This window comes from Dendrobates tinctorius, unplaced genomic scaffold (assembly GCF_039654945.1).
Source record: "Dendrobates tinctorius isolate UK_male_01 unplaced genomic scaffold, ASM3965494v1 ptg000158l, whole genome shotgun sequence".
NCBI classification, from domain to species: domain Eukaryota; kingdom Metazoa; phylum Chordata; class Amphibia; order Anura; family Dendrobatidae; genus Dendrobates; species Dendrobates tinctorius.
Genome location: NW_027361825.1, coordinates 2,520,148 through 2,546,696, shown reverse-complemented (window position 1 = coordinate 2,546,696; position 26,549 = coordinate 2,520,148). Strand labels below are relative to the sequence as shown.

The following is a 26,549-nucleotide window of genomic DNA, read 5'->3' as shown; positions in this document are numbered from 1 at the left end:
CCCTCCCTGGAGATGTCTTATGGATCTAATTTTTTTTTTTACAAAGCTCATCAAGTGTGAGGGGGAGCTGTTTATAAATCATCCTCTACTCAGATCTGGAAGGATTTAGCCTGCTTCGCCATTTTTCAACTTGATGCTCTATAGAATACAATAGAAGAATTAATTCACTAACTTTTCTCCTAGATTTCTTCAATAGAAAATATTATACAAATATTATCTATGCATCCCGATGTTTTGTGACTAGGCAAAATGCAAAATCAAGTGGAAACATACCTCACCTCCCGCTAGGAGGAGAAACTTTGCTTCATGCAAAATTATTATTCATCAGCTATGTATTAAGATGTCTCTGTGTATTATACAGCCCCGATCAGGGAGGAAGATACAGCTGCTTTTAAAGGGTAAATCTGACAGAACAGGACTTAGCTGATTTAAAGAGTTAATTTGGCAGAACAAGACTTTGTTACTTTTAAAGGTTTTTTTTTTAACAGAATGGGACCTAGCTGCTCCTGAAGGGTAAATCTGACAGAACAGGACATAGCTGCTTTTAAAGGGTTAATCTGACAGAACAGGACCTAGCAGCTTTTAAAGGGTTTAGTTAACAGAATAGGACCTAGCTGCTTCTAAAAGGTAAATCTGACAGAACGGAACCTAGCAGCTTTTAAAGGGTTAATCAGACAGAGGAGGACCTTGCTGCTTTTAAAGGGCTAATCTGACAGAACAGGACCTAGCTGCTTTTAACCCCTTTCCGACACATGACGTACTATCCCGTCCATGTGTCATATATATAAAAAAATCGCTAAATAAATTAAAAAAAAAAAAAAAAATATTCCTTAATAATTTCCTTTTTTGGAAATAAAAAAAAAAAAGAGTACACATATTTAGTATCGCCATGTCCGTAACGACCCGCCCTATAAAAGTGTCCCACTAGTTAACCCCTTTATTGATCCCCTTAAAAAATAAAAAACAAAGGAAAAAGTATTGTTTTATCATCATACCGCCGAACAAAAAGTGCAACAACGCGGGATCAAAAAGACGGATATAAATAACCATGGTAGCGCTGAAAACGTCATCTTGTCCCGCAAAAATCGAGCCGCCACACAGTGAAAAAATAAAGTTTTAGCTCGCAGAATAAAGCGATGCAATAATAATTATTTTTTATATAAAATTGTTTTCATTGCATAAAAGCGCCAAAACATAAAAAAAAACATAAATGAGGTATTGCTGTAATCGTACTGACCCGGAGAATAAAACCGCTTTATCAATTTTACCGCACGCGGAACGGTGTAAACGCACCACCCAAAAGAAATTCATGAAATGCTGGTTTTTGTTCATTCTGCGTCCCAAAAATCGGAATAAAAAGCGATCAAAAAAGTCACATGCCCGAAAATGATACCAATAAAAACGTCAACTCGCCCTGCAAAAAATAAGACCTCACATGACTCGGTGGGTCAAAATACGGAAAAATTATAGCTCTCAAAATGTGGTGATGCAAAAACTATTTTTACAATAAAAAGCGTCTTTTAGCGTGTGACAGCTGCCAAAAATAAAAACCCGCCATAAATAGTAAATCAAACCCCCTGTTATCACCCCCTTAGGGAAAAATAATAAAATTAAAAGAAAATGTATTTATTTCCATTTTCCCGTTAGGGTTAGGGCTGAGATTAGGGTTAGGGCTAAGATTAGGGTTAGGGGTGTGTTGGGGCTAGGGTTGGAGTTAGAATTTGGGGGTTTCCACTGTTTGGGCACATCAGGTGCTCTCCAAATGCAACATGGTGTCTGATCTCAATTTCAGCCAATTCTGCGTTGAATAAGTCAAATGGTGCTCCTTCCCTTCCAAGCTCTGCCATGCGCCCAAACAGTGGTTTACCCCCACATATGAGGTATCAGCCTACTCAGGACAAATTGCAAAACAACTTTTGGGATCCAATTTCTCCTGTTACCCTTGGGAAAATAAAAAATTGGGGGCAAAAATATCATTTTTATGGAAAAAAATGATTTTATTTTTATGGTTCTATGTTATAAACTTCTGTGAAGCACTTGGGGGTTCAAAGTGCTCACCGCACATCTAAATAAGTTACTTGGGGGGGTCTAATTTCCAAAATGGGGGTCACTTGTGGGGGTTAGAGGCCTGATGCGAAATTTTGAAAATTTTCGCCCAATTTCCGTTTTTTTCACAAATAAACGCAAGTTATTTGAATGAAATTTTACCACTAACATGAAGTACAATATGTCACGAGAAAACATTGTCAGAATCACCGGGATCCATGGAAGCGTTCCAGAGTTATTACCTCATAAAGGGACAGTGGTCAGAATTGTAAAAATTGGCCCGGTCATGAACGTGCAAACCACCCTTGGGGTTAAAGGATTAATCTGACAGAACAGGACCTAGCTGCTTTTAAAGGGTTAATCTGACAGAGCAGGACCTAGCTGATTTAAAGCGTTAATTTGGCAGAACAAAGCTTGCTTTTAAAGGTTTTTTTTTTTTAACAGAAGGGGACCTAGCTGCTCCTGAAGGGTAAATCTGACAGAACAGGACCTAGCTGCTTTTAAAGGGTTAATCTGACAGAACAGGACCTAGCTGCTTTTAAAGGGTTAATCTGACAGAACAGGACCTAGCTGCTTTTAAAGGGTTAATCTGACAGAACAGGACCTAGCTGCTTTTAAAGGGTTAATCTGACAGAACAGGACCTAGCTGCTTTTAAAGGGTTAATCTGACAGAACAGGACCTAGCCGCTTTTAAAGGGTTAATCTGCTAAAAGAGGAATTGGCTTCCTGTAAAGGGTTAATTTTGTTTTTCTCACTACCTGCTTTACAATGTGGCTGAATAGTCTCCTGTTGCTCTGTAATACACAGGAATCCTTTGTAAATTGCCTCTTTCTAATAACACACATGAAGTGAGCGATAACGGTAAGACCGCAGCCCAGATCTCCCCTATGTCTACATTCTGCGCACCATATTGGTATCTCCCAGGTGAGAAGCCTCACACGGCTGTAAAAATAGTGAGAGAGCAGAGCCCCAAATTCAGCCTTTTCTTTTTTCTTTCTTTTTCTTTTTTTTTTTTTTTTATAAAGGACCAGAGCTTTCATCACTAAATTACACTACATTTTTTGTCTGTAAATTAAACAGGAATTTTTTCCGTTTTCCTAATTTTAGAGTTATTTGAGAATTTTTTTTATATTTTGGCCTCGTGTAATGTCATGATGTTTCCCATGAGGGGAAAAGTCCACTTTAAGGGTGTATTTGAGGGGAAAAAATAATATTGTTCAATATAAGGACTATGATGCTTTGCAGAAAGGAACATCATCTGGAATTGACATTTAACGTTGCGGTCCTAATGACCTGTGTCTGATAGTTGAATATTAGGGACCCCATTCTGTGGCATTGGTGGTCCCGTGCCTACTGGGAATTCCTGTTTCTCTTTAGATTTCTTAGTGAAGACGGAGCCGGTATCCCCCTTCTCGTCATCCTCCTGTGATTCCTCTTCCTCCTGTGACGGCCTCTATATGGTGAGTACATCATTACTGGGGCCGTGACGAGATCTCTTGCCTACGGTGATGTCACTTATGTCCTGCCTTGTCTCCAGAGAGATAAGTGTCTTTGGCAGTGGCTGTATGCCGCTTATCTCCCCCTATAACTCTCTGCATGTTCTAGTTTCTGCTCCGGGTATTGTGAATGTCTTTGTGCACAGTCATCTTTAGGAGACTCCGGGACTTCCGTGAAGATGGAGCTGCCGCCATCACCACCATGTACAAGCCTGGAGGCGCCCTCTGCTCCGTGCAGCGCCCTGCAAATAACTCTGCTGCCGGTGTCGTCCGCAGGTTAGTGCATTGTATTTACAAGATCATCATATATCCCACTGTGTGCAGATGAAGGTTTATAGCGCCACACCTGGCCATGGATATGATATTGCATTCACTTACATGAGGCAGATCTGCAGTACCAGAAATGGCCTGTAGACAACAGTGGCGCTGTTTCTAATAATAATCTTGTGCTGTCACTATAAAAAAAATTTGTGTTCCCCATAAAATAACAATTCAGGGTCTTTCTTTGTGTCACTCCTCCGTTATTCCTGACCTTGTAAGCAGTGATTGGCTGTGTAGAGACACGACTGCAGCTTGTGGATTTCTGCGTGTGTTTCCAGGAGGAGGAATATGGCATGAGTTAGAGTTGTAGGAGAAGAGGCTGCTGGGTTATTGTGTGATGGGGTACAGGTATCAGGAGCGGGGACACGTCCTTCGCCAGTAATTGCTACACCACAGAGGAAGAGAAAGATATTGTTCATCATAAACCTAGAGTCCATGTGACTCTGGGTACGGCTCTCTTGTGACAGTGCTGTGGCTCTGGGTACGGCTTTATGACAACGCTGTGGCTCTGGTTACGGCTCTCTTGTGACAGTGCTGCATTTCAGTTGCGGCTCTCTGGTGACAGCGCTGCGGTTCTGGGTACAGCTCTCTGGTGACAGTGCTGCGGTTCTGGGTACAGCTCTCTGGTGACAGCGCTGCGGTTCTGGGTACAGCTCTCTGGTGACAGTGCTGTGACTCTGGGTACGGCTCTCTGGTGACAGCGATGTGACTCTGGGTACGGTTCTCTGGTGACAGCGCTGAGGCTCTGGTTAGTTACAGCTCTCTGACAGCTCTGCGGCTCTGGGTACGGCTTTCTGGTGACAGCGATGTGACTCTGGTTAGTTACGGCTCTCTTACAGCGCTGTGGCTCTGGATACGGCTCTCTGGTGACAGCGCTGCAACTCTGGTTAGTTACGGCTCTCTTGGGACAGCGCTGTGCCTCTGGGTACGGTCCTCTGGTGATAGTGCTGTGACTCTGGGTACGGTCCTCTGGTGATAGTGCTGTGCCTCTGGGTACGGTCCTCTGGTGATGGTGCTGTGACTCTGGGTATGGTTCTCTGGTGACAGTGCTGTGACTCTGGGTACGGCTCTCAGGTGACGGCACTGCGGCTCTGGGTACGGCTTTTTGGTGACAGCGCTGTGACTTTGGGTACGGTTCTCTGGTGATAGTGCTGTGACTCTGGGTACGGTTCTCTGGTGATAGTGCTGCGGCTCTGGGTACGGCTCTCTGGTGACAGCGCTGTGGCTCTGGTTACGGCTCTCTGGTGACAGCGCTGAGGCTCTGGTTACGGCTCTCTGGTGACAGCGCTGTGGCTCTGGTTACGGCTCTCTGGTGACAGCGCTGTGGCTCTGGTTACGGCTTTCGGGTGACAGCGCTATGGCTCTGGTTATGGCTCTCTGGTGACAGCGCTGTGGCACTGGGTACGGCTATCTGGTGGCAGCGCTGTGGCTCTGGGTACAGCTCTCTGGTGATGGTGCTGTGACTCTGGGTATGGTTCTCTGGTGACAGTGCTGTGACTCTGGGTACGGCTCTCTGGTGACGGCACTGCGGCTCTGGGTACGGCTTTCTGGTGACAGCGCTGTGACTCTGGGTACGGTTCTCTGGTGATAGTGCTGTGACTCTGGGTACGGATCTCTGGTGATAGTGCTGTGGCTCTGGGTACGGCTCTCTGGTGATGGTGCTGTGACTCTGGGTATGGTTCTCTGGTGACAGTGCTGTGACTCTGGGTACGGCTCTCTGGTGACGGCACTGCGGCTCTGGGTACGGCTTTCTGGTGACAGCGCTGTGACTCTGGGTACGGTTCTCTGGTGATAGTGCTGTGACTCTGGGTACGGTTCTCTGGTGATAGTGCTGTGGCTCTGGGTACGGCTCTCTGGTGACAGCGCTGCAACTCTGGTTAGTTAAGGCTCTCTTGGGACAGCGCTGTGCCTCTGGGTACGGTCCTCTGGTGATAGTGCTGTGACTCTGGGTATGGTTCTCTGGTGACAGTGCTGTGACTCTGGGTACGGCTCTCTGGTGACGGCACTGTGGCTCTGGGTACGGCATTCTGGTGACAGCGCTGAGGCTCTGGTTACGGCTCTCTGGTGACAGCGCTGAGGCTCTGGTTACGGCTCTCTGGTGACAGCGCTGTGGCTCTGGTTACGGCTCTCTGGTGACAGCGCTGTGGCTCTGGTTACGGCTTTCGGGTGACAGCGCTATGGCTCTGGTTATGGCTCTCTGGTGACAGCGCTGTGGCACTGGGTATGGCTATCTGGTGGCAGCGCTGTGGCTCTGGGTACTGCTCTCTGGTGATAGTGCTGTGACTCTGGGTACGGTTCTCTGGTGATAGCGCTGTGGCTCTGGTGATAGCGCTGTGTGCAAAGTACTACATCTGGGCAATAAAAATGGAAAAAGCATATATAGAATGGGAGGAATAGGGCTAAGTGACAGCACATGTGAAAAAGACTTGGGTATACTAATAGATCACAGACTGAATATGAGTCAACAGTGTGATGCAGCAGCAAAAAAGGCAAATGCAATTCTAGGATGTATTAACAGAAGCATACAGTCTAGATCACGTGAAGTCATTATTTCCCTCTACTCCTCTTTGGTCAGACCTAATCTGGAATATTGTGTCCAGTTTTGGGCACCACATTTTAAAAAAGACATCAACAAACTGGAGCAAGTTCAGAAAAGAGCGACCAGAATGGTGACCGGTCTGCAAACCCTGTCTTATGAGGAAAGGTTGCAGGATTTGGGAATGTTTAGTTTGCAAAAGAGAAGACTGAGAGGAGACTTAATAGCTGTCTACAAATATCTAAAGGGCTGTCACATTGTAGAAGGATCAACTTTATTCTCATTTGCACAAGGAAAGACTAGAAGCAATGGGATGAAACTGAATGGGAGGAGACACAGATTAGATATTAGAAAAAACTTTTTGACAGTTAGAGTGATCAATGAGTGGAACAGGCTGCCACGAGAAGTGGTGAGTTCTCCTTCAATGGAAGTCTTCAAACAGAGGCTGGACAGACATCTGACTGGGATGATTTAGCGAATCCTGCTTTGAGCAGGGGGTTGGACCAGATGGCCCAGGAGGTCCCTTCCAACTCTACGATTCTATGATTCTAGTTAGTTACGGCTCTCTGACAGCTCTGCGGCTCTGGGTACGGCTTTCTGGTGACAGCGCTGTGACTCTGGATAGTTACGGCTCTCTTGGGACAGCGCTGTGACTCTGGGTACGGTTCTCTGGTGATAGTGCTGTGGCTCTGGGTCCGGCTTTCTGGTGACAGCGCTGTGGCTCTGGGTCCGGCTTTCTGGTGACAGCGCTGTGGCTCTAGGTCCGGCTTTCTGGTGACAGCGCTGTGGCTCTGGGTACGGCTTTCTGGTGACAGCGCTGTGGCATTCGGTACGGCTCTCTGGCAGTGGCACTGCAAATCTGATGATGGCACTACATAGTAACATAGTTAATAAGGTTGAAGGGAGACTTTAAGTCCATCTAGTCCATCCCATAGCCTATCCTAACCTGCCCTAACATGTTGATCCAGAGGAAGGCAAAAAAAACCCATGTGGCAAACAGTAAACTTCACATTGGGGAAAAAAATTCCTTCCCGACTCCACATACGGCAATCAGACTAGCTCCCTGGATCAACGCAATATTAAGGAAACTAGTGTATATACCCTGTAATATTATACTTTTCAAGAAAGGCATCCAGTCCCTTCTTAAATTTTAGTAGGGAATCACTCATTACAACATCATATGGCAGAGAGTTCCATAGTCTCACTGCTCTTACAGTAAAGAATCCGCGTCTGTGAGTATGCTTAAACCTTCTTTCCTGCAGACGTAGAGGATGCCCCCTTGTCCCCGTCACAGGTCTAAGAGTAAAAAGATCATTAGAAAGGTCTTTGTATTGTCCCCGCATATATTTATACATTGTAATAAGATCACCCCTAAACCTTCGATTCTCCAACCTAAATAACCCCAAGTGTAATAACCTGTCTTGGTATTGCAGACCCCCTAGTTCCCTAATAACCTTGGTTGCTCTTCTCTGCACCCGCTCCAGTTCAGCTATGTCTTTCTTATACACCGGAGACCAGAACTGTACACAGTATTCTAAGTGTGGTCGCACTAGTGACTTATATAGAGGTAAAATTATGTTCTCCTCATGAGCATCTATGCCTCTTTTAATGCATCCCATTATTTTATTTGCCTTTGCAGCAGCTGCCTGACACTGGCCGCTAAATGTGAGTTTGTCGTCCACCCATCCACCCAGGTCTTTTTCAGTGACTGTTTTGCCCAGTGTTTTACAATTAAGCACATACGGCGGCACTGCTTAACTGGTGACGGCACTGCTGCTCCATTGATTTTAGCTGCTTCTCGCTATGTTTCTGACTGGTTATCAGGGCTGACATTACCACCTGCCATTGCTTTCTTGTAGCTCATCCCGGATGTCTCCCGAAGTCCAGCATCTCTATTTCTAAGAAACCGGCCTTACAACCGAGACCTGCACCAGGGGCGAAACCAGCCACAGCTCCCAGCAGCACCTCACACACCATCATCCTGCAGCCAGTGACCAGCGCGCCTCCGCCTGCTGTTGTACCAACTCTCACAGGTAAAAACTCACCTGGCGTTTCTCACAGTGCAGGGACCCCTTATCTCCACGACGGGGGGCAGAGGCCGGATCACTGGGGATTGCAGCTGAGATTTGCTGTTCCTCAGTTAGTTCATATGTGCTATTAGGACATCAGGGGGCTGCCCTGCTTGAGACCCTCTACGAGAAGTGCGTGTTCTGCCTAGAGCCCATGGTCTACCATCTGTAATGCTGCATTATACCTGGAGCTAATTGATTTTACTGGATCTAATACATTACATTAACCCTTTATAACCTGCAGTAGCTCCTGGAAACCACGAGGGGGCACTAGTGCAGCTTCTAAATCAGTTTCATGCATGATATTACTCACTGTTATCAGCCATTTTTCACTGGTGAGACGCAGAAGTGCTGAATACCCCCCGACCTTATGAGCCCAGCTTTTTTTTTTCCCAGAGCTAAAAACAGAAATGTTTTTTTTTTTTCCTTTTAGCTGTGCCATTCCCAGTAATGTGGTTGTCCATCTCTACTGCAACACTAAACACAACCTGCAGACAGTGGTGGTGCTGGTTTCAAAGGAAGACAGCCATGTAGGGTTTTTTCCCCCCTGATATTGGCATTGAACCATTTGAGAAAATGCACAGGAGAAGCCGTAAAGCAGAATACAGCCTTATACAAGCCGGTGCTGAGAGCAGGACTCAGGACGTGGCACATAATGCCATAAATCCACCTGCAAGAAAAAAAGCTTCATTGTCTGAGAGAGAAATATAAGATGAGTGACTATGAGGTCATCCGGAGGAGGCCGACACCAGAGAGCAGCAGAGAATACATGGCCAGGGTTTTAAGGGTATAGTATGGGATTTAGCGTATCCTTAGGAAAACCCAAAAGTGAGTTATGTGTGCATATAGCTCAAGCGATCAGACGATGGCAGGTTATAATGAGAACAATAAAATGTAGAATTTAAAAAAATAAAAAATAAAATAATTTCACGTCCCCTCCATTTTCCCCTATTAAAGATAAAGATGTTAAAAGAAAATCCACATATGGGGTATTACCGTGTTCAGCAAACTCCGATGGGTCAAAATATAAAAATAATTGACCCCATCGGTAAACTCAGTAGATGGAAAAAAAATCAAGAACGCCAAAATAACAATTTTTTTTGTAATTCCACAAAAAAGTGCTGTAACAGGCAATCAAAACTTCATATTTATCCCAAAATGGTGTCAATAAAGCCACCGTCTCATCCTGAAACAAATGCGCTATCACACAGCTCCATCTGCCGAAAAATGAAAACGTCATAGGTCTCAGAAAATGGTGACATAACCCCCTAAAAAATTATTGTGGGCAAATTTTGGATTATTTTCCAAAACTGAAATAAAATCTCTGGACATGTTTGGTATCGCCATAATCGTACTGATAAGCAGAATCCTATTGTGCAGTCATTCCGACCACAAAATGTACTCCGTAAAAACAATTCCCGAAAAACAATGTCAGAATTGTATTTTTTTTTCACAATTTCTCCCCATTTGGCATTTTTTTCCCCATTTTTCAGTATACTATTGGGTAAGATGAATGGTGGCATTCAAAAGTAAAACTCTTCCCGAAAAAAACAAGCCCTCATATGGCCATTTATAGAAGAACAAGAGTTATGGCTCTGGGATGAAGGGGAGGAAAAAACCAAGACACAAAAACAGAAATTGGCTGTGGTGTGAAGGGGTTAACCATTTTGATGCCACTCTCCATCTCTGACAACAAATTGTTGCGACTGGGCGCCCATGGGATGGGTAAGCTATGTAACCATCACAGCCGGGGACCTACATGAGACCCCCATCACCACCATCTTTGTACTTCCCTAATATCCCACCTGTGGCTGCACTTCATAGGGGATTGTAATTTTTACTGTATACTGTAATACTGTTGTTTTGCCGTTTATAGCCCCAGCAAACAAGCGATTGGAGGTCCCAGTTCCTTGGGGACAAATAAAAGGAAAAATTATTAAAAAATAATAGTTTTTAAAAACATTATATAAGTTTTCATACACCATCTTTTCCCAACCTAACGTATTTGATGTCGTCTCATCTGCAAAAGTCTGATCTTTTAACGTATAAAATTACTTATCCAAGATGATAAATTGCATAAAGTAACAAAAATAAAAATAAAAGTGAGCTGTATTACTAGCAGCTGCCATCAGAGGGCGACCTGCCACGTGCGGAGATGGGCAGCGGCACCTCCCAGGAGCTCCCAGCACTTACATTTATTGCTCCTGTCGGGGGTCCCTGCGCTGCTCCTCGGTAGCGCGTGCACTGCGTTCTGGGGGAGGCACCCTTCTCCCGGATTGTGTGCGGAGGCCCCTACATTCCAGCTACTAACAAGCAACCTCCAGTGTGTACGGATCTGCTCTATACAATGATTTCATTGTTGGCAGGACATAATTATTTCTTCCTACCAAGACACTTACTTCACTGATAGGCGGCTCCAGAGCTGCGCTCGTCTCCTGGCTACTCAGGACTGAACCGATGGCTCACCTCCATCATTGTGAAAATGCTCTTCAGAACGAGGGGTGGGCTGTACATGCGACTGGTGTACGAATGACCTGAAGACTCTGCGATATATTTTGTAGTTTCGCTCCCCCAGTCACACATTGACTTTCTGCTCTCGTCACGTCTCAAGCTAAAAACAGGTTTCCTAATGACAGAGAGCAGTGCAATGAGGGCGCTTAGGTGACGTTTACAGACAGCTATAATGTCACCTAAACTCCCTCAATGAACTACTTGGTCAATAGAAAACCTGTTTTTTAGCTGCAAACAGATGATCAGCGGAAGTGTCGCTGATGTTGGACATTGGCCATGAACAACCCCTTTAACAGGTTAAAACCTGAACAGATCCTTTAAAATCCTCTCTAAGTGTGAGAGTAGCTGTTCAGGACTTGTAAAAAAGGTCCACCCCTGGCACCTCCGCTGATGAGCAATTTTCAGCGAAAAACATAGGTTTTCTTTTGACAGACTAGTTCATTGAGGGAAATTAGGTGACATTATAGCTGTCTGTAAATGTCCCCTAAGCTCCCTCAATGCATCGGTCTTTATCAATAGAAAATGTGAACAACCCGTTAAGCAGTTGTACAACTATTTTAAGGTCCGCTGATCAGCTGTTTGCAGCCCCTGCTGCAGCAGGCTGGATGTGCACAGCATACAGAGCTGTGTAGTAGCCGTTTCTCAGTACCGCAGATCAGATCGCATTCACTTTAATAAGAGCTGCAGTACCTCCACAACATTGCTCATGTGACCGCTGCAACCAGTTGCTTGCAGCAGATTTATTATTTTATGTTATCCTCCCCCAGTGACTCACTGTTTCCTTATCCCTAACAACCCCTTTAAGAACCCTATTTAGAGCCCATCTTTAGGGAAAATATACCATGAACGTACAAGATGAAAATACCCCTCCCTTTTAGCTAGAATCATCCAGGCCCGGTGCTCTCCATGTGGTGGAGCAGAGTGCGGTGGGCTGGTCCTGTCCTCGCCGGGCGCTTGCTGTCCTGTGGCCGCTCAGGAATACGCCATTAGTCTTTGTATACATGGCCACAGATTGCTATATAATCTCCTCCTAGTATTTCATTATATGCGGCCTCTCGCCCCCCGCCGAGGATCGTCAGCTCTGAGGGAGCACCATCCATAATGCAGCATAGTCCGGGGATTGGCCACTTGCGCACAGATGTTTTTGGTTATTACGTGGCTCTGTAATTTCATGCCTGATTGGAAGAGTTTGGTAACGAGCCTCCATCTTTCCTCCTTTGATTAGAAGCCTCCTCATCATCATAGACTTCCTATAATTACTTCTTCCTGCAGATACCCTGACCCCCTGTTCTGACTCGTCTCCCAGATCCCCTCCTGCAGCTCCTCTAATCCCCTAATCGTTCCAGGGCTAGTGTCGCATCCTCCCTTCACCTGCGGTCATAACTCATGGGCTCAGTTCTCCTGATTCTCTCATGACGTCTGTATCCTCAGTGGGATCAAACCATGTAGCATATAATGCTACATTATGCCGTGCCTCTGTTATTCTTGGAAATAGGAAGGTATAGAAGGTGGAGTGTCATAGTCTCCTTTATTGCCACTGAATGTGACTTTGCAGCCCCCTCTTAACCATTTCTTAACCAGTTACTTTTTTGTTCTATGATGACCAATGTCTCCTGTATATAACGCGGTTTGTCGATCTGTAACTCTCCTCCTTCAACTCTTCAGCCTCCCCGCCAGTGATGGTGTCTCAGCTCATGACTGTGCAGAGCGGGGGGACCGTGACATCCCCTGTTAAACATGAAGCCAAGACCATTGTGCCTGCCCCTACTACTGGCAAAAGTAGCCCGGCCGAGGTGGATGTGAGTCTTTGGGGGTTATACCTTGTAAAATCGTAAAATCATTAAAAAAAAAATCTTTTTTTCCTTATTTTAACTTCTGTTTGCTTCCACCACTAGGGGGAGCTCCCTGTATACAGAGATACATAAGATCCTGTCTGCAGCCACCACTAGGGGGAGTTCCCTGTATACAGAGATACATAAGATCCTGTCTGCAGCCACCACTAGGGGCAGCTCCCTGTATACAGGGATACATGATAATATCCTTTCTGCAGCCACCACTAGGGGGAGCTCCCTGTATACAGAGATACATGATACGATTCTGTCTGCAGTCACCACTAGGGGGAGCTTCCTGTATACAGAGATACATAAGATACATGGCTGCAGCCACCACTAGGGGGAGCTTCCTGTATACAGAGATACATAAGATACATGGCTGCAGCCACCACTAGGGGGAGCTTCCTGTATACAGTGATACATAAGATCCTGCCTGCAGTCACCACTAGGGGGAGCTCCCTGTATACAGAGATACATAAGTTCCTGTATACAGAAATACATGATAAGATCCTGTGTGCAGCCACCACAAGAGGGACCTCCCTGTATACAGAGATATATGATAAGATACTGTCTGCAGCCACTACAAGAGGGAGCTCCCTGTATACAGAGATACATAAGATCCTGTCTGCAGCTACCACTAGGGGGAGCTCCCTGTATACAGAGATACATGATAAGATTCTGTCTGCAGTCACCACTAGGGGGAGCTTCCTGTATACAGAAATACATGATAAGATCCTGTGTGCAGCCACCACAAGAGGGAGCTCCCTGTATACAGATACATAAGATCCTGTCTGCAGTCACCACCAGGGGGAGTTCCCTGCATACAGAGATACATAAGATCCTGTCTGCAATCACCACCAGGGGGAGTTCCCTGTATACAGAGATACATAAGATCATGTCTGCAGCCACCACTAGGGGCAGCTCCCTGTATAGAGGGATACATGATAATATCCTGTCTTCAGCCACCACTAGGGGGAGCTAACTATACAGAAATACATGATAAGATCCTGTCTGCAGCCACCACTAGTGGGAGCTTCCTGTATACAGAGCTACGTGATAACATCCTGTTTGCAGCAACCACTAGGTGGAGCGCTCTGTATACCAAGATGCATAAGATTCTGTCTGCAGCCACTAGGGGGATCTCCCTGTATACAGTATTTTTCTGATTATAAGATGTACCAGACTATAAGACGCACCTTGGTTTTAGAAGAGGAAGTTAGAAAAAAAATTGAAGCAAAAAATGTGGTAAATTCTGTAGTTAATATCCACTATCCTGGTATTCATGGCCCACTCATCCCTGTCCTGGAATGTATGCCCCCCTCATCCCTACCCTGGTATGCATGGCTCCTCATCCCTATCCTGGTATCATGGCTCCTCATCCCTATCCTGTATGCATGCCCCCCTCATCCCTATCCTGGTATGCATGGCTCCTCATCCCTATCCTGGTATCATGGCTCCTCATCCCTATGCTGTATGCATGGCCTCCTCATCCCTATCCTGCTATGCATGGCCCCCTCCCCTCATCCCTATCCTGGTATCATGGCTCCTCATCCCTACCCTGGTATGCATGGTCCTCTCATCCCTATCCTTCTATGCATGGCCCCCTCCCTTCATACCTATCCTGGTATGCCTGGCCCCATCCCCCTCATACCTATCCTGGTATGCCTGGCCCCATCCCCTCATCCCTATCCTGGTATGCCTGGCCCCATCCCCTCATCCCTATCCTGGTATGCCTGGCCCCATCCCCTCATACCTATCCTGGTATGCCTGGCCCCCTCCCCTCATCCCTATCCTGGTATGCATGGCCTCCTCATCCCCATCCTGTTATGCAAGGCTCCCTCATCCCTATCCTGGTATGCATGGCTCCTCATCCCTATCCTGGTATGCATGCCCCCTCCCCTCATCCCTATCCTGGTATGCATAGCTCCCTCATCCCTATCCTGGCATGTATGCCCCCCTCATCCCTATCCTGGTATGCATGGCTCCTCATCCCTATCCTGGTATGCATGGTCCTCTCATCCCTATCCTGCTATGCATGGCCCCCTCCCCTCATCCCTATCCTGCTATGCATGGCCCCCTCCCCTCATCCCTATCCTGCTATGCATGGCCCCCTCCCCTCATCCCTATCCTGCTATGCATGGCCCCCTCCCCTCATCCCTATCCTGGTATGCATGGCCTCCTCATCCCTATCCTGGTATGCATGGCCTCCTCATCCCTATCCTGGTATGCATGGCCTCCTCATCCCTATCCTGGTATGCATGGCCTCCTCATCCCTATCCTGGTATGCATGGCCTCCTCATCCCTATCCTTGTATGCATAGCTCCCTCATCCCTATCCTGGTATGTATGCCCCCCTCATCCCTATCCTGGTATGCATGGCTCCTCATCCCTATCCTGGTATGCATGGCCCCCTCCCCTCATCCCTATCCTGCTATGCATGGCCCCCTCCCCTCATCCCTATCCTGCTATGCATGGCCCCCTCCCCTCATCCCTATCCTGCTATGCATGGCCCCCTCCCCTCATCCCTATCCTGCTATGCATGGCCCCCTCCCCTCATCCCTATCCTGCTATGCATGGCCCCCTCCCCTCATCCCTATCCTGCTATGCATGGCCCCCTCCCCTCATCCCTATCCTGCTATGCATGGCCTCCTCATCCCTATCCTGGTATGCATGGCCTCCTCATCCCTATCCTGGTATGCATGGCCTCCTCATCCCTATCCTGGTATGCATAGCTCCCTCATCCCTATCCTGGTATGTATGCCCCCCTCATCCCTATCCTGGTATGCATGGCTCCTCATCCCTATCCTGGTATGCATGGTCCTCTCATCCCTATCCTGCTATGCATGGCCCCCTCCCCTCATCCCTATCCTGCTATGCATGGCCCCCTCCCCTCATCCCTATCCTGCTATGCATGGCCTCCTCATCCCTATCCTGGTATGCATGGCCTCCTCATCCCTATCCTGGTATGCATGGCCTCCTCCTCCCTTTCCTGGTATGCATGGCCTCCTCCTCCCTTTCCTGGTATGCATGGCCTGCTCATCCCTTTCCTGGTATGCATGGCCTGCTCATCCCTTTCCTGGTATGCATGGCCTGCTCATCCCTATCCTGGTATGCATGGCCTCCTCATCCCCATCCTGTTATGCAAGGCTCCCTCATCCCTATCCGGGCCCTCATCCCTAGCCTGGTATGTGCCTCCTCACCCCTATCCTGATATTATGCCCCCTCATCCCTATCCTGGTATGTATGCCCCCCTCATCCCTAGCCTGGTATGCATGGTCCTCTCATCCCTATCCTGCTATGCATGGCCCCCTCCCCTCATCCCTATCCTGCTATGCATGGCCCCCTCCCCTCATCCCTATCCTGGTATGCATGGCCTCCTCATCCCTATCCTGGTATGCATGGCCGCCTCATCCCTATCCTGGTATGCATGGCCTCCTCATCCCTATCCTGGTATGCATGGCCTCCTCATCCCTATCCTGGTATGCATAGCTCCCTCATCCCTATCCTGGTATGTATGGCTCCTCATCCCTATCCTGGTATGCATGGTCCTCTCATCCCTATCCTGTTATGCATGGCCCCCTCCCCTCATCCCTATCCTGCTATGCATGGCCCCCTCCCCTCATCCCTATCCTGGTATGCATGGCCTCCTCATCCCTATCCTGGTATGCATGGCCTCCTCCTCCCTATCCTGGTATGCATGGCCTCCTCCTCCCTTTCCTGGTAAGCATGGCCTGCTCATCCCTTTCCTGGTATGCATGGCCTGCTCATCCCTTTCCTGGTATGCATGGCCTGCTCATCCCTATCCTGGTATGCATGGCCTCCTCATCCCCATCTTGTTATGCAAGGCTCCCTCATCCCTATCCGGGCCCTCATCCCTAGCCTGGTATGTGCCTCCTCACCCCTATGCTGATATTATGCCCCCTCATCCCTATCCTGGTATGTATGCTCCCCTTATCCCTAGCCTGGTATGCATGGCCCCCTCATCCCTAGCCTGGTATGTGCCTCCTCATCCCTATCCTGGTATGTATGCCCCCCTCATCCCTAGCCTGGTATGCATAGCCCCCTCATCCCTAGCCTGTTATGTATGGCCCCCTCATCCCTATCCTGATATTATGCCCCCTCATCCCTAGCCTGGTATGCATATCCCCCTCATCCCTAGCCTGGTATGCATGGCCTCCTCACCCCTATCCTGATATTATGCCCCCTCATCCCTAGCCTGGTATGCATAGCCCCCTCATCCTTAGCCTGGTATGTATGCCCCCCTCATCCCTATCCTGATATTATGCCCCCTCATGCCTATCCTGGTATGCATAGCCCCCTCATCCTTAGCCTGGTATGTATGGCCTCCTCACCCCTATCCTGATATTATGCCCCCTCATGCCTATCCTGGTATGTATGCCCCCCTCATCCCTAGCCTGGTATGCATGGCTCCTCATCCCTATCCTGTCGTGGCCGCCATCAGAAAAAGATTAAAAAAACATAAACCATTATACTTACCTTCCTACGCTCCTTTGTTCTGATGCCAGCAGTGAAAATTCATTTCTCTTTAATGGACACACTGTTAGCCACCACTGGCTTCACATGTGCCGCTACTAAAGAGAATAAATATTCACTGCATTCTTTGTCTATGGGAGTGGAGAGCAGTGAATATCCCTTCCCTTTAGTAGCAGCACACGTGAACGCCGGCAGCTGCAGGAAGTCGCGGCTGCTAACAGCGTGTCCACTATTAAAGAGAAATTAATTTTCTCTGTCCTCCACCTCCATGGGCGTGGAATGCAGTGAAAATTTATTTCTCTTTAGCAGTGGGCACAGGAGTTAGCCTGAACCGCCGACTCTGCTGCTGCTGCTCCCCCACCTCCCGACACAGCCAGAGCTGTGAGCCAGAATACATCCAGACTATAAGATGCACCCCACTTTTTCCTCCATGTTTTTGGAGAAAAAAAGTGTGTCTTATAGTCCAAAAAATAGGGTACATAAGATTCTGTCTGCAGCCAACACTAGGGGGAGCTCCCTGTATACAAATGACTTTAGCTCACACTGGCAGACATTTAGAGTTATCTTTTATTTGTGACCCTCCCCCCACCCTTCCTGCTAAATCATAATCCATAATCTCTCCCCATTTTAAGCCAAAACTCTTAAAGAGACAGCAGCGCATGATTAAAAACCGTGAGTCTGCATGTCAGTCACGGAGGAAGAAGAAGGAATACGTTCAGAGTCTGGAGGCGAGACTGCAGGAGACGGAAAAACAGCTGGAGATCGCCCGCCGAGAGAACCGAGAGCTGCGGGAAACTGTGCAGCATCTGATGAGGGAGGTGAGAGGACGCCGTGAAGTGTCGGGGGAATCATTAATATAAGTCTCTGCTTCTCACCCCTCCTACTTTGTGATTTATTGCAGAACTCGACGCTCCGTGGTTCCACCAACAATCGGAAAGTCGTCTGTATCATGGTGGTCCTACTCTTCATTGCATTTAATTATGGGCCCACCAGGTGAGCGCGCACAGCCCCTGAAAAAGCAGGTCATTCATTCACCGCACATAGCTTCGGGGTGGTTAGATCGTCCCCCTTGGGGCTGCATTTTTCAAGCACTAATGGAAGTATAATGGATGGGACATTGTCATTTTCTGTCCAGTGTGACTCGTAACAATATGGCAGAGGAGACGATGAAGAGTCCAGAGGTTTCCTACAGCACCCGTAACCTGCTGACTTTCAACAATAAAGAGGATTCATCTGATCCCCCGAGACCAAAATACTACGCGCCTCATCCCGCCAAACACAAAAGCTCATTCAGGTAAGAGGCAATGGCGTCCTCTAGATACAACAGGGAGATTGCAAAAAATGTTCAAGAAGAGTACCGGGTGGTGGGGTCAGACGTGAGGCCTGAGCTGCGCTGGCTGATGTATTAACCCTTTTACCAGCGGGAGTTAAAAGTACGGATTCCTCAGCGCGCTTTTTAACACTGCTGAGAAATAAGTGTATAGGGCCCCACCCAGCGTTCGAAAATATCGGGGGTCTAGACTACCGGGGGTAGCTGAGACCCCGGAGAACATGATTCAGGTCGGGTTTTACAGCTCCCAGTGTTGCGATTTCCGTTATTTACCAAATAACGGCGACTGCAAAAAAAAAAGTCAGATTTCCCATTTATTTCTCTCTCCTCTGATATGATCTAGCACATCAGAGGCGAGAGAAATGGGGTTCCCCAAGCTCCCCCAGTACCTCCAGCATCCCCGGACCATCCGGCGTTGTCCCCCGGCATCTTCTTCCTGGAAGAGAATGGCTGGCACATGCCCTGCGCGCCCGCCAAGATCTGGCAGCCAGCACTCGGCAACAATGGGAGATTTTTCCTATTGGTTTATTTTGATCACTGTGATAGGGTATATCACAGTGATCAAAATAAAAAAAATAGTAAGTCAAACTCCCCTTTATCACCACCTTAGTTAGGTAAAAATAAAAAAATGTATTTTTTTTCCATTAGGATTAGAGTTGGGGCTAGGGTCAGTGTTAGGGTTAGAGCTGGGGTTAGGGTTGGGGCGTTGGGGTTAGTGTTATGGTTGTGGTTATGGTTGGGATTAGGGTTTGGGGTGTGTTGGGGTTAGGGCTGTGTTAGTGTTGGAATTAGAATTGGGGTGACGGGGGGGGGTTCCACTGTTTAGGTACATCAGGGGGTCTCCAAACGTGACATGACGCCCGCCATTGATTCCAGCCAATTTTGTGTTAAAAAAATCAAACGGTTCTCCTTCCCTTCTGAGCTCTGCCTGGCACCCAAACAGAGATTTTCCCCCACATATGGGGTATCGGTGTACTCAGAAGAAATTGCACAACCAATTTTGTGGTCCATTTTCTCCTGATGCCCTTGTGAAAATAAAGTTTGGGTCTAAAGTAAATTTTTTGTGAAAAAACTAAAATGTTCATTTTTTCCTTCCACATTGATTTAGTTCTTGTGAAGCACATGAAGGGTTAATAAACTTCTTGAATGTGGTTTTGCGCACCTTGAGGGGTGCAGTTTTTAGAATGGTGTCACTTTTAGGTATTTTCTGTCATATAGGCCCCTCAAACTCACTTCAAATGTGAGGTCGTCTTTAAAAAATGGTTTTGTAAATTTTGTTGGAAAAATGAGAAATCGCTGGTCAACTTTTAACCCTCATAACATCCTAACAAAAAAAATTGTTTCCAAAATTGTGCTGATGTAAAGTTGACGTGTGGGAAATGTTACGTATTATTTTATTTTGTGCGATATGACTCTGATTTAAGGGTGCAAAAATTAAAAGTTTGAAAATTGCAAAATTTTCTAAATTTTTGCCAAATTTTCAGTTTTTTTCATAAATAAACGCAAGTTATATCAAAGAAATTTTACCACTATCTAAAAGTACAATATGTCACAAAAGAACATTCTCAGAATCAGTGGGATTCGTTGAAGCGTTCTAGAATTATTACCTCATAAAGTGACACTGGTCAGAATTGTAAAAATTGGCCTGGTCATTAAGTACCAAATTTCTCAATCACTTGGTTAAGGAGAATCATTCATTGTTCTTTACTTTTGATATTTATGAAGTCTTCTTCTCTCTCAGAAACTCTTCGGGGTCACTGGCAAACGTCAAGCACTTAATGGTTCGAGACCTAGATCAGCTCTTCCTCTCATCGGACTGCAGACACTTCAACCGCACGGAGTCGCTCCGGTAAGTGCCGTGTTGCAGATTATTATATCTGTCATAACCTCGCAGTGCACACCTAAGACACGGGGAGGGGTGGGGCTGCGTACACTGGGATCTGATGAGGTCAGAGTCAGGGATTTTGCCAAGTTTCACCATAGTTTGGGGTCTTGTGTCAGGACCATTCTGGGATTGTCGCCATCATATTCCTATCCTAGGAGAGCTCCTTCTTTCTTCTCTTAAAGGGAAGATCTGAGTATAAGGGAAGAGTTTAGTAACTGGACCAGATAGTGGAGTGAATGGAAAAGACCACCCCTGATCTATTGCTAATTTGATGAGTTGCACTGTTCGGTTTCCCTATCCTCCTCGTCCTCACAGGTCATGCTCCCATAACCTCCTCATCCTCGTGGGTCGGGCTCCCGCAACCCCCTCGTCCTCGTGCGTCGGGCTCCCACAGCCTCCTCGTCCTCGCGGGTTGGGCTCCTACAACTTCCTTGTCCTCACGGGTCAGGCTCCAGCAACCTCCTCGATCTCATGGGTCGGGCTCCCGCAACCTCCTCGTCCTTGCGGTTGGGGCTCCCGCAATCTCCTCGTCCTTGCGGGTCTGGCTCCCGCAACCTCCTCGTCCTCGCGGGTTGGGCTCCAGCAACCTCCTCGTCCTCGCGGGTTGGGCTCCCACAACATCCTTGTTTTCACCTCTCTTTGCTCCTTGTGCAGGTTAGCGGACGAGCTCAGCCTGTGGGTTCGCCGGCATCAGAATGAGAGAAAGACGGGAAAGCAGATCCCGAAAAAACAGCGTAAAATAAAGGTTTGTGTACTAGTGAGCGGATGATGGATATTACTGGGATTTCTCATTGTACCGTGTTTGCTTCTTCCCTTATTGTAAAGCTCCGCGCAGTATCAGTGATTAGTATTATCCCTTGTGTCAGACGCTTCACTGTTGTTTTCTCTTCTAGAAACCGGTGATCAGGAACAATATGGCGCTGTCAGATCTGGTACCGGCTCACATGTCCAGACTAGAGCCTCACAGGTCCGGCTCTTCACTGTCCTCCAGATTCGCCTCCATCCGTCCATCACCCCATTATCCACATTGTTCAGATATTTTTATTCTGTCATCACCATTTCAGGCGTTCTCCGCTTTCCACTTCTGTCTCTTCCTTGTGTCTCCTGTTCTGTCCATCGTACACCTGCCTCTTCGGTCCCCCCGACTGAGTCCTGACATCACACCTGTCTGGCTGTCTATTCTGCCTTACTCCCTATGTCTCAGTATTTTGCATTTATTTCCTATTTCCTTAAAGGGATCTTTTTCCAACTCCCATTAATGAATATCTTGTTGTAAGGGGATTCTGTTATTTAGGACCCTCATTAGTCAAAGCACAGAACAGCTGCTGCTTCTCTCTGGGGACCTGGTGCGTTCATGTATTCCTAGAACTTCCCATTGATTTCTGTGCACACAGTGTGGGGTCGCTGAAGAAAACCTGAGCACTTGTTTTTGGTTCCTCTTCAGTTTACAGCTTATCTCTGAGGGTCCTGAATGCAAGGCCCCCTGTGATCAGCTCCTTTCTGTTGTGAAACTTAAGTTTTTGTGTTGACACTTCTGTCGTTCCCATAGGTTACAGAGTTCTCCGCTGCAACTGTTCGGCCCCCAGGAGGCCAGCGATCACTTTCTAATGGACGCCATTGAACGACGGGAAGATACGTTCTACGTGGTCTCGTTCCGCAGGGTCAGTGTAGTGGTTCGCACAATGCGAGGACGAGTTGCCGTCCTGCCCCAGGGCCGCACAATCACTCCCATCCTTTGTTTTTCAGGATCACCTGCTGCTTCCAGCAATAAGTCACAATAAGACGTCACGTCCGAAGATGTCCCTGGTGATGCCAGCCATGTCTGTCAACGGTGAGTCCTAAAACGCGTGTCCTAAAAGGGGTAGAACAGAATAGGCGAGACAAGCGAATCTGACAAAATCCGGCTGACAAATTTGTTTCAGATTGAATTTATTTGAGCCCAATTTACCATAACAAAATCAATTCGATATGCTCTAAGGACTCCTGATCTCAAATAACAGAGAAGGGGTTAATAAACAATAAAATATACTCCCCTCGCCCCCATTCCTTCCTCTCTTGGACGGTGATTCACAAGTGGCGCCTTTTTTTATTTAATTTTTTATTTTCGGCAATCCAAATAAAATGTAAGATCAATTTTGGTCACGTTCCCTGACCTTCATCAGATACATAAACTATGAGGTCCGACTACTGAGACAGTAGAGTGGGGTCAGAGTTGCAGGGTCCCATCTTGTGGGGTTCTGCACAGCCTGGTTCCCGAATTCCAGATCCTCAATCTCAGGACCCCCCCCATAGTTCATGTATCTGAGGAAGGTAAGGGAATGCAACCAAAACCTTAGGATTTAAGACATTATTTGGATCACAGAAAATAAAAATCATTTTATCTTTTGTGCAAGTTTCAATGTCTCCCTTTCGCCGCAGTCGTTCGCTCACTCACCGGTTCCTTCGTCTCCCTGCCGCTGCAGTTGTTCGCTCACTTGCAGGTAAATTCGATAGTCTCCCTGCCACCGCAGTCGTTCGCTCAATCGCAGGTTCGATGGTCTCCCTACCGACGCAGTCGTTCTCTCACTCGCAGGTTCGATGGTCTATCTGCCGACGCAGTCATTCGCTCACTCGCAGGTTCGATCATCTCCCTGCCGACGCAGTCGTTCGCTCACTTGCCGGTTCGATCCGCCGCATTCGTACGCTCATTCGCCAGGACGTCCACACTTATTCCTATAGGATTACTTCCCTCATCCTTAGTGATTGTAATTGCTGGGGTCCTACCGCCGGGACCTCCACCGACCATGAGTGTCCTGATGTGATTCATTGTTTATGGGACTATCGGAGAAAGCTGAGTCCTTCACTTGTTTACCTCCGTCAGCCCCATATAGTGGTCATCTATTACGGGGGGGACAGCGCCTTTAAGGCCGTCATCTTAGGGCATGGTTACTGATGATCCGACCCTTGTGCCTCGCAGACAGCGTCTATAACAGCACGCGGGGGTACGAGACCATGATGCAGATAGACTGCGAGGTGATGGACACCAGGGTGATCCAGATCAAGTCGTCCACAGTACCCCCCTCACTACGCACACCCCGGACGCCCCCTCCACAGCAAGGGAGCGCAAGTGGGAACCAGTCCCTCTATCTACAGGACCAGACGTCGGTGGCCGATGGGCAGAACTGAGCAGGAAGCAATCAGCGTTTTATACTGTAAATACAGATATATGTATATAAGGAAACGTGTAAGTAATGATACAGATATATATGAGATGGGATTCAGGGGTGAAAGATGATTCCCTCTACCGGCTTTACACAAGGATCCGGCCGTCTGCCTTAGCGAAAGAAATTACTTTATTTAAAGGGACACTCCAGGTAAAACTTCAGAGGGGGCGGAGCATTACACAAGGATTCTCCGCCCCTAAGGGTCCTCAATGTTGTCTCAGCCGAAGTGTCCCTTTAATCACAATTCAGTGTGTTTTTATGTTCTGCTAACGGCATGAAGCTGAAAGGGAAAAATGAAGGTCGATGCACTATTTCTATTTTTTGTTATTCTGTTTTTTTTTTTTTTTTTTAATGTGATCTAAAATATAATTCCCCCACCCCAAAAAAAAAAAAAAAAATACATTAAGATAAACTGAAGCACGTCCATCACCCCTCCAACTGACATGGTAGAGCCCATAGATTCCCATTGGCGCTAACCACAGGCACAATATGGTGCCTCTTCCATGGTCGAACTATGGGGTGGGGCAGGACTGCGGTCGTCGTTACTAATCAGTGATGAACTTTTATATACTGACATTTTGTACCTAAAGCAAAGACAAAAAAAGAAGAAAAGTGAACCCCTTTAAATGCCAGCTCAGACCTCCGAGCTTATGTCGTGGGACCCCGCACAAAGCTTCCGCCATCCAACAGGAGAAGGATCCAATCCGGGACGTAACCTGTCTGCAGATGTGACGTGTGGGGGTTGTAGTCGCTGTGCTGGGGTCTAATATGAAGGAAAAAAATGAATTCTGGATCATCAGACAATCCGGATTCAGACGCCTGTATATAAAGGGACGTCGATGTATGTGTGCACAAGTCTCTGTAGGGTCTCGTCTCCCGCTGAATATATGTTCAAGTTCTATGTATATGACATTGTGTGTACAGAGAAGTAAAAAGTAAAGACGGACCCCTGCACATAACCAGGGTCAGATATAGGGGGACCCCCGCGGCCTGCTGTCCCCACCAAACAGGACAGTGAAGGCAAGCAGCTCCTCATATCTGAGCTTCCTGGAAGGGCGGAGAGCAGATTTCTGAACTAGGGATCACACCCACATGCGAGTCTCACACGTCAATACCCGTCACTGTCGCCGGCACTCAGGAGCGGAGTGTGTGGCCGCATAGAAATACATGCAGCTGAACGCTCTGATCCTAGTGCCGGGTATTGGCGTGCGAGACTCGTCCGAGTTTCTCGCATGTGAGTATGAGCCCTTAAAAGGCATCTCCATCCCATCCATTCATGGCAGAGATGGGAGTACCTGTGCAAATGCTGCAGCCGGGGGTGGTCAGGAGTACAAAAACAGCTGGGGGGCTGTGCTCAATCCCATTGATTTGTATGAGAGTTGCCCCCCGCGGTGTCTGTGATCCCAGCCACCTCCGGCTATAGCATATAGACAGGCATTCTCATGAGTGGCTAAGATGGAAACGCCCCTTTATTTGTCATCACTCTTGATTTTGCAGGATTGCAGTGGATTTCGCCTTTAAGCCATTATATGGGGTCTAACAAATATATAAAACCGTTTGTTCATAACTATCTGGACTAAAGGGAACGAATGGGTGTTGCGCCTGGACCATGAGCATTGATCTGTGGCCTCGTCTGTCTCATGGGGGCTTTGTCTATCTGTATATGGGATATGTCAGGGGGCTTTATAGAATCGGCTGCTTTTACTGAAGACACATAGGATGCGAGTGAGGAGGAGCGTGCAGCCCAGCGCGTGCCGATCCTCCGAAATCTTTACTTTGTATTTTGTTAAGGTGACAAATTTTTTTATAATAAATCATGAAAAACTCTTCGTTTTATGTCTCATTCTTCGATGAGTGCAAGGATTTCATTAATTGTTCTGCAGTGCTGTCGATTAGGAAGAATCTTGCAGTACCATTTACAGCCACTACAGGGTGTGCAACGCTGTGCCAGATCCCTATACTGTATCCTCAGCGATCAGGTGATGAGTTTCAATGCTGTAAATTGAACAGAAACCAATCTTATATGGAGGACCTATCCTAAGGATAGATCGTCAATATTAGTCACAGAAAATCCCTTTATTGCATTCGTGTACAAACATCCATCTTACACCCCTGGAATTGGGGTGAGAAAAAAATTAGCATGCTACGTATAGCCGTGTAAAACGGCCAGAACTAACCAATGCAAGTTAATGGGTGCAAGAAAAAAAAAAATCGCATGGCACACGGACTATGCGAATGCAGTCTGATTTTTACAAACCCATCTCATGGGAAGCCCGACATTTCGTCAGCCGCGTACTGTAATTTCACAGTGTGAAAATAGAATATAGATGAAATAGAAAGATGTAATTGAGATTATATAATCAGTGCAGTGCATGTGTGCCTTAGTATATGTATATTTAGCGAATAAATAAAATAAGAAAAATAAGTAGGACCCCACGCCATTTTTTTAACCAGCTGAGGGAAAGCTGACAGCTGGGGGCTGATGTTTATAGTATAGGAATGGGGTAATAAACATGGATCTTCCCAGGCTATTATCAGCTCACAGCTGTCTACTTAGCCTTTACTGTTTACTTTCAAGGGGGGACCCCAAAAAACAAATTGCGTCCCCCACTTCCTATTTTAATAACCAGTAATGGCTAAGCAAATTAATATCATCAGCCCTCAGCCGCCCCAGAGATAAGGCTCTTGGCCTTGGCTCTTCCCATTGTACTGGTGTGTTTGCAAGTGGGGTAATGATTTTAGAGTTGATGTCAGCTGTGTGATGTCTGCTGCTATCAAGGCCAGGGGTTAGTATTGAAGAGGCGTCTATAAGACGCCCCAATTACTA

At 47.1% G+C, this 26,549-nt stretch overlaps 1 protein-coding gene across 2 annotated transcripts in view; it reads left to right on the top strand.

Annotated features, from left to right (window-relative positions):
- ATF6B (activating transcription factor 6 beta) overlaps positions 1 to 25,548 on the top strand; it is a 35,866-nt gene extending 10,318 nt beyond the window's left edge. For both annotated transcript variants that reach the window (XM_073548761.1, XM_073548762.1), the window contains exons 5-17: positions 3,424 to 3,506; positions 3,689 to 3,818; positions 8,259 to 8,432; positions 12,645 to 12,778; positions 17,937 to 18,122; positions 18,206 to 18,297; positions 18,440 to 18,598; positions 20,376 to 20,483; positions 21,174 to 21,264; positions 21,413 to 21,486; positions 22,069 to 22,180; positions 22,266 to 22,350; positions 23,476 to 25,548. In XM_073548761.1, coding sequence (XP_073404862.1) covers positions 3,424 to 3,506; positions 3,689 to 3,818; positions 8,259 to 8,432; positions 12,645 to 12,778; positions 17,937 to 18,122; positions 18,206 to 18,297; positions 18,440 to 18,598; positions 20,376 to 20,483; positions 21,174 to 21,264; positions 21,413 to 21,486; positions 22,069 to 22,180; positions 22,266 to 22,350; positions 23,476 to 23,684 — 1,637 coding nt within the window. In that variant the 3' untranslated portion in view covers positions 23,685 to 25,548. The remainder of the gene's footprint in view (positions 1 to 3,423; positions 3,507 to 3,688; positions 3,819 to 8,258; positions 8,433 to 12,644; positions 12,779 to 17,936; positions 18,123 to 18,205; positions 18,298 to 18,439; positions 18,599 to 20,375; positions 20,484 to 21,173; positions 21,265 to 21,412; positions 21,487 to 22,068; positions 22,181 to 22,265; positions 22,351 to 23,475) is intronic.
- The last annotated feature ends 1,001 nt before the right edge of the window (positions 25,549 to 26,549 follow it).